Source organism: Schistocerca nitens, chromosome 2 (assembly GCF_023898315.1).
Source record: "Schistocerca nitens isolate TAMUIC-IGC-003100 chromosome 2, iqSchNite1.1, whole genome shotgun sequence".
In the NCBI taxonomy this organism is placed as follows: Eukaryota; Metazoa; Arthropoda; class Insecta; order Orthoptera; family Acrididae; genus Schistocerca; species Schistocerca nitens.
In genome coordinates this window covers 470,647,841-470,661,429 of record NC_064615.1, presented here as the reverse complement: position 1 = coordinate 470,661,429, position 13,589 = coordinate 470,647,841, and the positions used below count along the sequence as shown (strand labels likewise).

General features: G+C 43.0%; 1 protein-coding gene across 1 annotated transcript in view; it reads right to left on the bottom strand.

The window, feature by feature from the left end:
* Window positions 1–13,589, bottom strand: part of LOC126235103 (uncharacterized) — a gene marked incomplete at its 3' end in the record, with an annotated part of 217,158 nt that overhangs the window by 38,325 nt on the left and 165,244 nt on the right. Inside the window, exon 12 of the mRNA XM_049943837.1 lies at window positions 1,497–1,870. Coding sequence (XP_049799794.1) covers window positions 1,497–1,870 — 374 coding nt within the window. The remainder of the gene's footprint in view (window positions 1–1,496; window positions 1,871–13,589) is intronic.

Genomic DNA, 13,589 nt, shown 5'->3' with positions numbered 1-13,589 from the left:
TTGCTTGTACAGCCCTCTCGCAGTGTCCGGAGCAAGTATGGTGGGTCTGACACACCGGTGTCAATGTGTTCTTTTTTCCATTTCCAGGAGTGTGTATGTGTGCTAGTTCGTCAAAATATAAGTCCGAAAACTAGCATGTTTTAGTTTTTTGTGTGATCCTATGGAAAAATAACATTTGTGCTTCTCTGCGAGCGGTCTCCTTCAATCCAAAAGTATATGTAAAAATTATATGAACGTGAGTCTAAACCACTCCCATCCAATCATCCAAATTTAGGTTGCCGTGATTTTCCTGAGTTACTTCAGACAAATTCCAGGATGGTTCCTTTGAAAGGGAACGGCCGATTTCCTTCCTCATCCTTTCCTAATCCGAGTTTGTACTTCGTCTCTAATGAACTCGTTGTCGACGGGACATTAAACACTAATGTCTTCCTCCTCCCCCACAATCAGAGCCAACTTGATGTTTTACATCACACATTGTTTTTAGAACATACCAAGCTCGTATTAGATGCAGGTTGAACAAAACTGGATACACCAGTAATAACCATAACGTGCAGTAACGTGCACTTGTATAAGAGGCAAGTTCAATAAGAAATTCAGTGTTAACAGCAACGACAAACATGAGACTTGTTTTACAGTTGAAGGAATACATTGAAACATACAATTGGTATATGATTTTTTTTACAAAGTAATCGTGAAGTTTAAAATGTCCGAAGGAAACACAAACAAAACTCATAACCTGTCACTCATGCTAAAAATGTTATGAAACGACATATGGAAGGAACATCATATATAAATGATATCTGATCCTTAAACAAAAGGAGATTTAAAGCGCTACACCGAAGGAATTTTTTTTAAACATACCATGCTCGGATGAGATGCAGGTTGAATGAAATGAAATGTACCAGTAAAAACCATAACAAGCAATAATCACAAATACATATAGTATAAGTAAATAGTAAAACATGAAATCTAAAGTTAAAAGTTGTGACAAAATTAAAAGCAAGAACCAACCTTGGGTAATATAATCGTAGTCAAATGTAAAATACAAAAGGGCATCGTTACACCATGTAACTTGTAAATGTTTGTGTGTCCAGTCAGACGAACTTTTTTTTTTTCTTGGCTTTCGGGATGTGTCCATACAGCCATCTCAACAGTCTAATGTGAATTATGACGATACGAACGTATAGACAACCAATCACCCAATCCACAAGCGGAAAAAATGTGAACGCGGCCTGGAATCGAAACCGAGCCCCGTGGGTTAGTAATCCGCGGTTCTGACTGCGCAGCTACCGAGACAGACGTCGGACTAAGTTGACTAACATCCATTCAAAGCCACAACGTAGCTGACCTCTGCATGCACTCACGCAGGTCGAAGCAAAAAATGACAAAGTAGGGGCCGGTGGCGTGCAAACACAGTTATACAGATTGACAAATAAAAAGTAATGCCCCACACGTGTTCTAGACGGCACAGCTGCGCGGCAGGGGGCGGCACTCACCGACTCGCCCGCAGCCGTTGACCTTCCAGGGCCAGTCGCAGAGGAGGCGCGACTCGTCGAAGACGAGTCCGAAGGGGCAGCGGAACTCGTAGGCGGTGAGCGGCGTGGCGCCGTCGCGCGCGTGGTCCAGGCACGCGAAGAACCAGCGGCAGTTCTCGGGGTCGGCGTAGTAGCCCTCGGCGCGCGGGCACGAGTAGCGCAGCCGCGGCACCGGCGCGATCTCCGACGAGCCCGAGCAGGGCGCGCCGCGCGGCAGCGAACCCGGCCACACGCACACCTCCCAGCGCTCGTCGAACGCCAGGCCCTCCGGGCAGTCGTACTCGAACACCGTGAAGTCGCGCGCGTACTGGTTGAACTTCACGCACCGGTAGAACCTGCGGACGCAACACTTGTGCTCTGCACTCCGGCCCTTTACCGACATTGCTTACAACTGCTGTAAGTAGGCTGTTTAGGTTTTTATGTTGGTAACGCCACGTAGCGCTCTGTATGAAAATCACTGACTCTGCTGTGTGAAGTCTGTGGCTGGTTTGCATTGTTGGAATATTTGCTCTTGTAGTGTTGGGCAGTTAGATGCGAACAGCGCGTAGCGTTGCGCAGTTGGAGGTGAGCCACCACAGTGGTGGATGTGGGGAGAGAAATGGCGGAGTTTTGAGAGCAGATGATCTGGACGTGTGTCCATCAGAGACAGTAAATTTGTAAGACTGGATATCATGAACTGCTATATATATATATATATATATATATATATATATATATATATATATATATATATATAGTGTTATAAAAAGTTACCGCCAAACTTTCAGGAAACATTCCTCACACACAAATAAAGAAAGCATGTTATGTGGACATGTGTCCGGAAACCCTTAATTTCCGTCTTAGAGCTCATTTTAGTTTCGTCAGTATGTACTGTACTTCCTCGATTCACCGCCATGATTTCATACGGGATACTCTACCTGTGCTGCTAGAACATGTGCCTTTACAAGTACGACACAACATGTGGTTCATGCACGATGGAGCTCCTGCACATTTCAGTCGAAGTGTTCGTACGCTTCTCAACAACAGATTCGGTGACCGATGGATTGGTAGAGGCCGGCCGGAGTGGCCGAGCGGTTCTAGGCACTACCGTCTGGAACAGCCCGACCGCTACGGTCGCAGGTTCGAATCCTGCCTCGGGCATGGGTGTGCGTGATGTCCTTAGGTTAGTTAGGTTTAGGTAGTTCTAAGTTCTAGGGGACTGATGACCTCAGAAGTTAAGTCCCATAGTGCTCAGAGCCATTTGAACCAATTCCATGGCCTCCACGCTCTCCTGACCTCAACCCTGTTGACTTTCATTTATGGGGGCATTTGAAAGCTCTTGTCTACGCAACCCCGGTACCAAATGTAGAGACTATTCGTGCTCGTATTGTGGACGGCTGTGATACAATACGCCATTCTACAGGGCTGCATCAACGCATCAGGGATTCCATGTGACGGAGGGTGGATGCATGTATCCTCGCTAACGGAGGACATTTTGAACATTTCCTGTAACAAAGTGTTTGAAGTCACGCTGGTACGTTCTGTTGCTGTGTGTTTCCATTCTATGATTAATGTGATTTGAAGAGAAGTAATAAAATGAGCTCTAACATGGAAAGTAAGTGTTTCCGGACACATGTCCACATAACATATTTTCTTTCTTTGTGTGTGAGGAATGTTTCCTGAAAGTTTGGCCGTACCTTTTTGTAACACCCTGTATACAGGGTGATCAAAAAGTCAGTATAAATTTGAAAACTTAATAAAGCGCGGAATAATGTAGATAGAGAGGTAAAAATTGACACACGTGCTTGGAATGGCATGGGGTTTTATTAGAACCAAAAGAAAAAACAAAGTTCACAAAACGTCCGACAGATGGCGCTGAACAGCAAAACTGCTACCGTGACGGATGAGAGGTACGCCGATATGTTACAGAATCGCATCATCCCCAACCTGGCTGATAAACACCTGCTGGAACGTACGATGTTTATGCAGGATGGCGCTCCACCCCATACTGCTAGACGCGTGAAAGATCTCTTGCGCGCGTCGTTTGGTGACGAACGTGTGCTCAGCAGCCACTTTCGTCATGCTTGGTCTCCCAGGTCCACAGACCTCAGTCCGTGCGATTATTGGCTTTGGGGTTACCTGAAGTCTCAAGTGTATCGTGATCGACCGACATCTCTAGGGATGCTGAAAGACAACATCCGACGCCAATGCCTCACCATAACTCCGGACATGCTTTACAGTGCTGTTCACAACATTATTCCTCGAGTACAGCTATTGCTGAGGAATGATGATGGACATATTGAGCATTTCCTGTAAAGAACATCATCTTTGCTTTGTCTTACTTTGTTATGCTAATTATTGCTATTCTGATCAGATGAAGCGCCATCTGTTGGACATTTTTTGAACGTTTGTATTTTTTTACTTCTAATAAAACCCCATGTCATTCTAAGCATGTGTGTCAATTTGTACCTCTCTATCTACATTATTCCGTGATTTATTCAGTTTTCAAAGTTATACTAACTTTTTGATCACCCGGTATATGTGTTTGGAGAGAGAGAGAGAGATTGATTTTTGATTGAGATTTTTACTTTAAGTCGTAACTGGTACCTGAATTTTGGTTGCTGCCTCCTTCAATGATCAGCTTCTGCACCAGTTGGTGACGTATTATAATGTGGAGGAAGTTATTGTTCTTTGAGGTTTAAAATACCACTCTCTTAGTTACTTGGCCGTATTGCGGATAGCTTCGAGCCCAAGTTTTCGTAGCTTTTCATACCTAAGGGACCACTGCTGTAAGTAAATAAGATCAAACAGCAATCTGGTTTTCGTGAGAAAAGGAGATTGCTTGGCACACAAACTTCCTTCAAACTACACGTCCTGCTACCTCAAAATTGATCAGTGGAGTTCAGCACCATACTATTGTACAAGAACATAATCCAATTACTGTAATTAAGAAATTACGAGAGGTTCTTACTTATTGAAGGAAAACTATAGAGAATGCATTTCTTTTCCTGTACTTTAATGAACTTTGTACACTTACAATTCTGTCGATTGATAGACGTCGACGATAATGAAGTTCACCTACTTTTCCAAAAACAAGATATTTCTATTCTTCACTTCCAGAAAATTTGTATACATAAACGTTTGGCAGCTCTTACACATACTTTACTCAGTTTTATCACTAAAATATCAATTTTCATTAAATGTAACAATACGTTCTGAGCGACGACCTAGCAACACACCCTCCGTCCACAAGATACAGATTAAAAATCCTCTTTTTTTTAATAAATCAATTTTTTTAAGAGTCCGTACTAAAAAATTCGCAACTACTACCGTTGCGGGGATTGCACGCTAAAGAGTTTCTTACTGTCCAGCTGCGCTTCACTTCACTTCTAGTACTTTTTGAATCACATTTACATTTGCTTTATTTACATACATTACTGAGCTTCTCACAATAAAATCAGGCACAAATTAGTTAAAAATAGCAGTGAGGCACACATAACATTACAAGGTCCCAAATCACCCCAAGTACACACACCCCACACCATCACAGAGCCTCCACCAGCTTGAAAAGTCCCCTGCTGACATACGGGGTCCATGGATTCTTCAGATTGTCTCCATACCAGTACACTTCCATTCACTCGATACAATTTTAAACGAGACCCGTCCAACAAGGCAAGATATTTCCATCCATCAATAGTCTAATGTTGATGTTGACGGGCCCAGGCGAGGCATAAAGACTTGTGTCGTCCAGTCATCAAGGGTACACGAGTGGGCCTTTGGCTCCGAAAGCCCATATCGATGAGGTTTCGTTGGATGGTTCGCACGCTGACACATGTTGATGGCCCTGCATTGAAATCTGCAGCAATTTGCGGAAGGGCTGCGTTTATGGCACGTTGAACGATTCTCTTCAGTCGTCGTTGGTGCCGTTCTTGCAGGATCTTTTTCCGGCCGCAGTGATATCGGAGATCTGATGTTTTACCCGATCCCTGATATTCACGGTCACTCGTGAAATGTTAGTGCGGGAAAATCCCCAGTTCATCGCTACCTCGGAGATACTGTGTCCCATCGCTCGTGCGCCGACTATAACACCACGTTCAAACTCAATTAAGTCTTGATAACCTGCCATTGTAGCAGCAGCAACCGATCTAACAACGGCTCCAGACATTTGTTGTCTTATACAGGGTGAGTCACTTAACGTTACCGCTGGATATATTTCGTAAACCACATCAAATACTGATGAACCGATTCCATAGACCGAACGTGAGGAGAGGGGCTAGTGTAATTGTTTAACAGAAACCATACAAAAATGCACGGAAGTATGTTTTTTAACACAAACCTACGTTTTTTTAAATGGAATCCCGTTAGTTTTGTTAGCACATCTGAACATATAAACAAATACGTAATCAGTGAGGTTTGTTGCATTGTAAAATGTTAATTACATCCGGAGATATTGTAACCTAAAGTTGACGCTTGAGTACCACTCCTCCGCTGTTCGATCGTGTGTATCTGAGAGCACCGAATTACGTAGGGATCCAAAGGGAACGGTGATTGACCTTAGGTACAAAAGAGACTGGAACAGCACATTACGTCCACATGCTAACACCTTTTTATTGGTCTTTTTCACTGGCGCACATGTACATTACCATGAGGGGTGAGGTAGACGTACACACGTGGTTTCCGTTTTCAATTACGGAGTGGAATAGAGTGTGTCCCGACATGTCAGGCCAATAGATGTTCAATGTGGTGGCCATCATTTGCTGCACACAATTGCAATCTCTGGCGTAATGAATGTCGTACACGCCGCAGTACATCTGGTGTAATGTCGCCGCAGGCTGCCACAATACGTTGTTTCATATCCTCTGGGGTTGTAGGCACATGACGGTACACATTCTCCTTTAACGTACCCCACAGAAAGAAGTCCAGAGGTTTAAGATCAGGAGAACGGGCTGGCCAATTTATGCGTCCTCCACGTCATGGTAATGTAACATGTGCGTCAGTGAAAAAGACCAATAAAAAGGTGTTAGCATGTGGACGTAATGTGATGTTCCAGTCTCTTCTGTACCTAAGGTCCATTACCGTTCCCTTTGGATCCCTAGGTAATTCGGTGCTCTCCGATACACACGATCGAACAGCGGAGGAGTGGTACTCAAGCCTCAACCTTAGCTTACAATATCTCCGGATGTAATTAACATTTTACAATGCAACAAACCTCACTGATTACGTATTTGTTTATATGTTCAGATGTGCTAACAAACCTAACGGGATTCCATTTAAAAAAACGTAGGTTTGTGTTAAAAAACATACTTCCGGGCATTTTTTTATGGTTTGTATTAACCAATTACACTAGCCCCTCTCCTCACGTTCGGTCTGTGGAATCGATTCGTCAGTATTTGATGTGGTTTACGAAATATATCCAGCGTTAATGTTAGGTGACTCACCCTGTATACGCTTGCCGACCGCATCACCGTATTCCGCCTGTTTGCATATCTCTGTACTCGAATATTCATGCCTATACCAGTTTCTTTGGCGCTTCAGTGTATGTCTACACCTTCTTGATTGGGCGATGACAACATTAATAAGGCGCAGAGTGCAAAAGACGGATAGCTAGGAGAAAGCTCTCATTAGGCAGGAACATAAATTACAAGATTTTCCCTACTAAATCACTGTTTTTCCAGTGGAGTGTGCTCTGTATTGAAACTCCCTGGCAGACTAAAGTTGTATTCTGCACCGGAAAGGTCTGGATTCGAAAGAGGGAAAGGAAGATCAGTCTTTAAAGTCCAGTCGACAGCGAGGTCATTAGAGAAGGAGCATAAGCTCGGATTCGGAACGATGCGAAAAGAAATTAGCTGTGCCTTTCGAAGAAACCACTCTGGCATTTGCCTTAAGCGATTTAGGAAAATCACTGGAAACCTAAATCTCGATGATCGCAAGGAGATTTGAAACCTCCTCCTCGTTCGGACCGGTTTCGATTCCAAATTCGGCACACTGTTTTAATCTGTCAGGAAGTTACAGGGAAGCTATGCCTAGATTACGGAAAACGTGAACATAACACTGAAAAATTAAGAATACGAGTATATGCACATGGATGAAACATGCAATTATTTGGCAAACTGCAAAAAATGCTCCAGAAGCGAAGAATCCAAAAAAAAAAGAAAATTTGAAATCGAACAAGGTAACTCTTAAAGCGAGGCAGAGTGTTTCCTGTGAACGGTTGTAGTAACATAATAGAATAGGCTAAATAAAACTCTAACAGGATTTGAGAGAGTCTCACCAAAATTTCATAAGAAAATAACTGAAAGCAATAAGAGTGCGAAGAAAATACAACACATACGTACATTAGCTTGTCATGCTAGTAACAAACAGACCTGAGTCTCTCGAATCAGTTAACGTACAGGAAGGCGTTAGATATCATAACGCTGTGATAGCATGTATGAGTACAGGTATTACAAGGAATGTTAAGGAAGGCAGAGTATCTCAGTAGTCAAAATCAAGAATTCAGTGATGAGGAAGAACTTGTGGAGCATGGATAAAATTCGAGAGTGTCGTTTAGTACACCTTAGGCAAGTACACTACTAGTCATTAAAATTGCTACATAAAGAAGAAATGCAGATGACAAACGGGTATTCATTGGACAAATATATTATACTAGAACTGACGTGTGATTACATTTTCACGCAATTTGGGTGCATAGATCCTGAGAAATCAGTACCCAGAACAACCACCTCTGGTCGTAATAACGGCCTTGATACGTCTAGGCATTGAGTCAAACAGAGCTTGGATGGCGTGTATAGGTACAGCTGCCCATGCATCTTCAACATGATACGACAGTTCATCAAGAGTAGTGACTGGCGTATTGTGACGAGCCAGTTGCTAGGCCACCATTGACAAGACCGTTTTCAATTGGTGAGAGATCTGGAGAATGTGCTGGCCGGGGCAGCAGTCGAACATTTTCTGTATCGAGAAAGGCCCGTACAGGACCTGCAACATGCGGTCGTGCATTATACTGCTAAAATGTAGGGTTTTCACAGGGATCGAATGAAGGGTAGAGCCACGGTTCGTAACACATCTGAAATGTAATGTCCACTGTTCAAAGTGCCTTCAATGCGAACAAGAGGTGACCGAGACGTGTAACCAATGGCACCCCATACCATCACGCCACGTGATACGCCAGTATGGCGATGACGAATACAAGCTTCCAGTGTGCTTTCACCCCGATGTCGCCAAACACGGATGCGACCATCATGATGCTGTAAACAGAACCTGGATTCGTCCGAAAAAATGACGTTTTGCCATTCGTGCAGCCAGGTTCGTTGTTGAGTACACCATCGCAGGCGCTCCTGTCTGTGATGCAGCGTCAAGGGTAACAGCAGCCACGGTCTCCTAGCTGATAGTCCATGCTGCTGCAAACGTCGTCGAACTGTTCGTGCAGATGGTTGTTGTCTTGCAAACGTCCTCATCTGTTGACTCAGGGATCGAGACGTGGCTGCACGATCCGTTACAGACATGCGGATAAGATGCCTGTCATCTCGACTGCTAGTGATACGAAGCCGTTGGGATCCAGCACGGCGTTCCGTATTACCGTCCTGAACCCACCGATTCCATATTCTGCTAACAGTCATTTGATCTCGACCAACGCGAGCAGCAATGTCGCAATACGATAAACCGCAATCGCGATAGGCTACAATCCGACCTTTATCAAAGTCGGAAACGTGATGGTACGAATTTCTCCCCGTTACACGAGGCATCACAACAACGTTTCACCAGGCAACGCCGGTCCACTGCTGTTTGTGTATGAGAAATCGGTTGGAAACTTTGCTCATGCCAGCACGTTGTAGGTGTCGCCACCGGCGCCAACCTTGTGTGAATGCTCTGAAAAGCTAATCATTTGCATATCACAGCATCTTCTTCCTATCGGTTCAATTTCGCGTCTGTAGCACGTCATCTTCGTGGTGTAGCAATTTTAATGGCCAGTAGTGTATGTTCCGAGAAAGGCATTAAGGAATGTGAAAGACGGGCTATGGTTTAATTTCCATATTGGAAAGTTGTTACATAAACAAAGAGAGCTTGTCGCAGATTTAACAGAAGTCAAAATGTAAGTGATAAAGTTGAAATAAGAGAATACGAGCGTAAGGAGAGCAAAGAGAGAAGCGTTCAATGACTGAGAGTAACATTTTGTCGACCGGTCTGAATAAAATCGCTGAGAGGTTCTGGTTATGCAAAATCAGTAAGGAATTCGAAATCAAGTATTCAGTCACTCAGTGACCTCAATGACACCGAAACGGAAGATGTCAGAGAGAACGTATAAATACTGAATTCTGTCTTCCGAAACTGTTTCACCGCGAAAGATAGCAAGTAATAGGGTCCCTGTTTCAATCATCGCACGAATACCAAAATGGCACATACTGAGATAAATCGCGGATTAGAAAAGCAACTAGAATCGCTTTGTAGTGGAAAAGTATCTAGACGAAATGAGATACCTTTAAGATACTACAGACACTTTACGGGAGAAGTTGCTCCCCTACTAGCAGGAGTTTACCGCAGCAACGAAGGGTACCTAACGACTTGAAAAAAGCTCAGGTCATTCCTGTTTACAAGAAGGATCGGAGGACTGATGCTCATAATCGTAGGCTTATATCGCTGACGTCCATCTGTTATATAATTGTGGAACATGCTTTATCTTCATTTATTGTTTGGGGATCGAAAATCACCTCAATATTAATCGAAATGGATTCTGCAAAGAAAAGGCCGTGCGAAACTTAGCTCTGTCTGTTCCTCCCTCAGGTACACAGGGCTGTAGACATCGGCGCTCGGGTGATGCCGTATTTTTTGGCTTCGCGAATGGACATGGCACTGTCCCGCTCTGTCGTTTAGTGAATAAAATACAAGCTTACTGGGTGTCGGTCCGGACTTGCAACTGAATTTTATCCATGCGGATAGAACTCGACACGGGGCTCTAAACGGAACAAACCCGACAGATGTAAAGATTACTTCGGAAGTATTTCAAGGAAGTTTGGTAGGACCGTTACTGTTTACATTTTCTGTAAATGGTCTAATGGGACTCTTTGCAGATGATGCGGCTGCCTTTAAGAAGATAGCAACCCTAGAAGATTGTAGCGAACCGCAGGAAGATAGCCAGAGGACTGATGAAAGGTGCTAGGACTGTCAGATGACATTGGACATAAAAAAAATATAACATACTTCGCATACATGGAAGAAGTAATCCATTACAGCACACTTAAGCTATTGGTGACAAATTGCCGGAAAGAGTAACTACCAGAAAATGTCTAGGAGTAACCATACGGAGCGATCTTAAGTGGAAGACCATATAAAACAAATTATAGGAAAAGTAGATGCTAGACTGAGATTAGGGAAATGTAGCCCATTCGTGAAATAACTGGCTTCCAAAGCAATTGTTGGACCGATTCTTGAATACTGATAATCAGTCTTATCATCTTGGATTAGCAGAAGATATACACAAGATCCAAAAAAAAGTGCAGCACGTTTGGACACGGGATCGTTTAGTTAGCGCGACAGCGTTACAGTGATGTTCAACGAGCTCTAGTGGCAGTGGCTACAAAGGAGGCGCTGCACATCTCGGAGATATTTACTGTTGAGATTCGGAGGGATTGCGTTCCGGAAAGAGTCGGACGACACTTTGCTGTCTGTCATGAACATTTCGCGAAATGACCAGAAGGAGGAAATTCGAGAAATTATGGCTAATGTGGACTATGGACGTTTGCCGATAATCATTCTTATTGTGACATTCAGTAAAATGAAAGCAATCCTGCGTCACTGTTCATACATACAGTGTTGCCTGCCATCAACAGTAACATGCATTGATATACATTTGATTATACAATCCATTTTACTGTTAATGGCTGATAACACTGGACAAACGAATCGTATTCGAATATTTCGTTTATATGTATGAACATTGTCATTCCATTACTTTTATATTGTGCAACTTTAAGTTCAGTGGCTAAGGATGGTTTTTACTTCGTTGGATGCCACAATAAGAACGTTGTCGTATAAACTGTTGTAAATAATTTTATGATACCTGAATATGATCAGAGGAGTGAAACCGAATGTGAATAAAGATTTATTTACCAACAGTTCTTGGCGGTTTTGAAATATGACTTCTCTTTTCACATCTCCGACATAATTCTTTACAGTTAGAAAGCACATCCCACCTGCCTGAGAAGTGACGCTTAAAGTGAAGATCTAAAGTAGTCACAATAGTCACAGGGTTTATATCCTTTACGTACGAGCCTTGTGTAAATGACGCGTTTCAGAGTTCACCTGGAAGTAAATAAACTACACCTTAATTCGGCACTAGCTTTGGATCAAGGAAAGTAAAGGATACAAGAGTACTAAAAGTTCTTTCGTTTTGAGGGGATTGTGTGCCTCCCAGAAATACGCAAACCGAAAGCAAACACCCATCACTGATGAGTCCCGAAAAGCGCTGGCAAATCTCACAACTTCTATTTGTTGTAGTTTTATGAGGGTAATTTTAATTTTCTTATATCACATGGAAACAGAAACGACTGTAACAACTATAGAGGTATCTCTTTAATCAACGCTGTGGGTAAAATCTTCTCAGGTATTGTTGAAAGGAAAGTGCAAGTATTAGTTGAGGACAAATGGGATGAAAATCAGTGTGGGTTTAGGCCTCTTAGGGGTTGTCAGGACCAGATCTTTAGCTTACGGCAAATAATGGAGAAGTGTTACGAGTGGAACAGGGAATTGTATCTATGCTTTATAGATCTAGAAAAGGCATATGACCGGGTTCCTAGGAGGAAGTTATTGTCTGTTCTACGAGATTGTGGAATAGGAGGGAAACTTTTGCAAGCAATTAAAGGTCTTTAAATAGATAGTTAGGCAGAAGTTAGAGTTGACAGTAAATTGAGTTCATGGTTCAGAGTAGTTTCAGGGGTAAGACAAGGCTGCAACCTGTCTCCACTGTTGTTCATATTATTTATGGATCATATGTTGAAAACAATAGACTGGCTGGGTGAGATTAAGATATGTGAACACAAAATAAGCAGTCTCGCACATGCGGATGACTTAGTTGTGATGACAGATTCGATTGAAAGTTTGCAAAGTAATATTTCAGAGCTAGATTCGAAATGTAAGAACTATGGAATGAAGAGTAGCATCTCCAAAACGAAAGTAATGTCAGTGGGAAACAGATATAAACGGACTGAGTGCCAATTAGGAGGAACAAAGTCAGAACAGGTGGACGGTTTCAAGTAATTAGGATGCATATTCTCACAGGATAGCAACATAGTGAAAGAACTGGAAGCGAGGTGCAGCAAATCTAATGCAGTGAGCGCTCAGCGACGATCTACTCTCTTCTGCAAGAAGGAAGTCAGTACCAAGATTAAGTTATCTGTGCACCGTTCAATCTTTCGACCAACTTTGTTGTATGGGAGCGAAATATGGGTGTATTCAGGTTACCTTATCAATAAGATTGAGGTTACGGATATGAAAGTAGCTAGGATGACTGCAGGCACTAGTAGATGGGAACAATGGCAGGAGGGTGTCCACAATGAGGAAATCAAAGAAAACTTTGTTGTATGGGAGCGAAAGCTGGGTGGATTCAGGTTACCTTATCAATAAGGTTGAGGTTACGGATATGAAAGTAGCTAGGATGATTGCAGGTGCTAGTAGATGGGAACAATGGCAGCAGGGTGTCCACAATGAGGAAATCAAAGAAAAACTGGGAATGAACTCTATAGATGTAGCAGTCAGGGCGAACAGGCTTAGATGATGGGTCATGTTACACGCATTGGAGAAGCAAGGTTACCCAAGAGACTCATGGGTTCAGCAGTAGAGGGTAGGAGGAGTCGGGGTAGACCAAGGAGAAGCTACCTGGATTCGGTTAAGAATGATTTTGAAGTAATAGGCTTAACATCAGAAGAGGCACCAATGTTAGCACTGAATAGGGGATCATGGAGGAATTTTATAAGGGGGGCTATGCTCCAGACTGAACGCTGAAAGGCATAATCAGTCTTGATGATGATGATGATGATGATGATGATATATCACAAGGTAGAGTCGCTGGCTTGTGTTTGT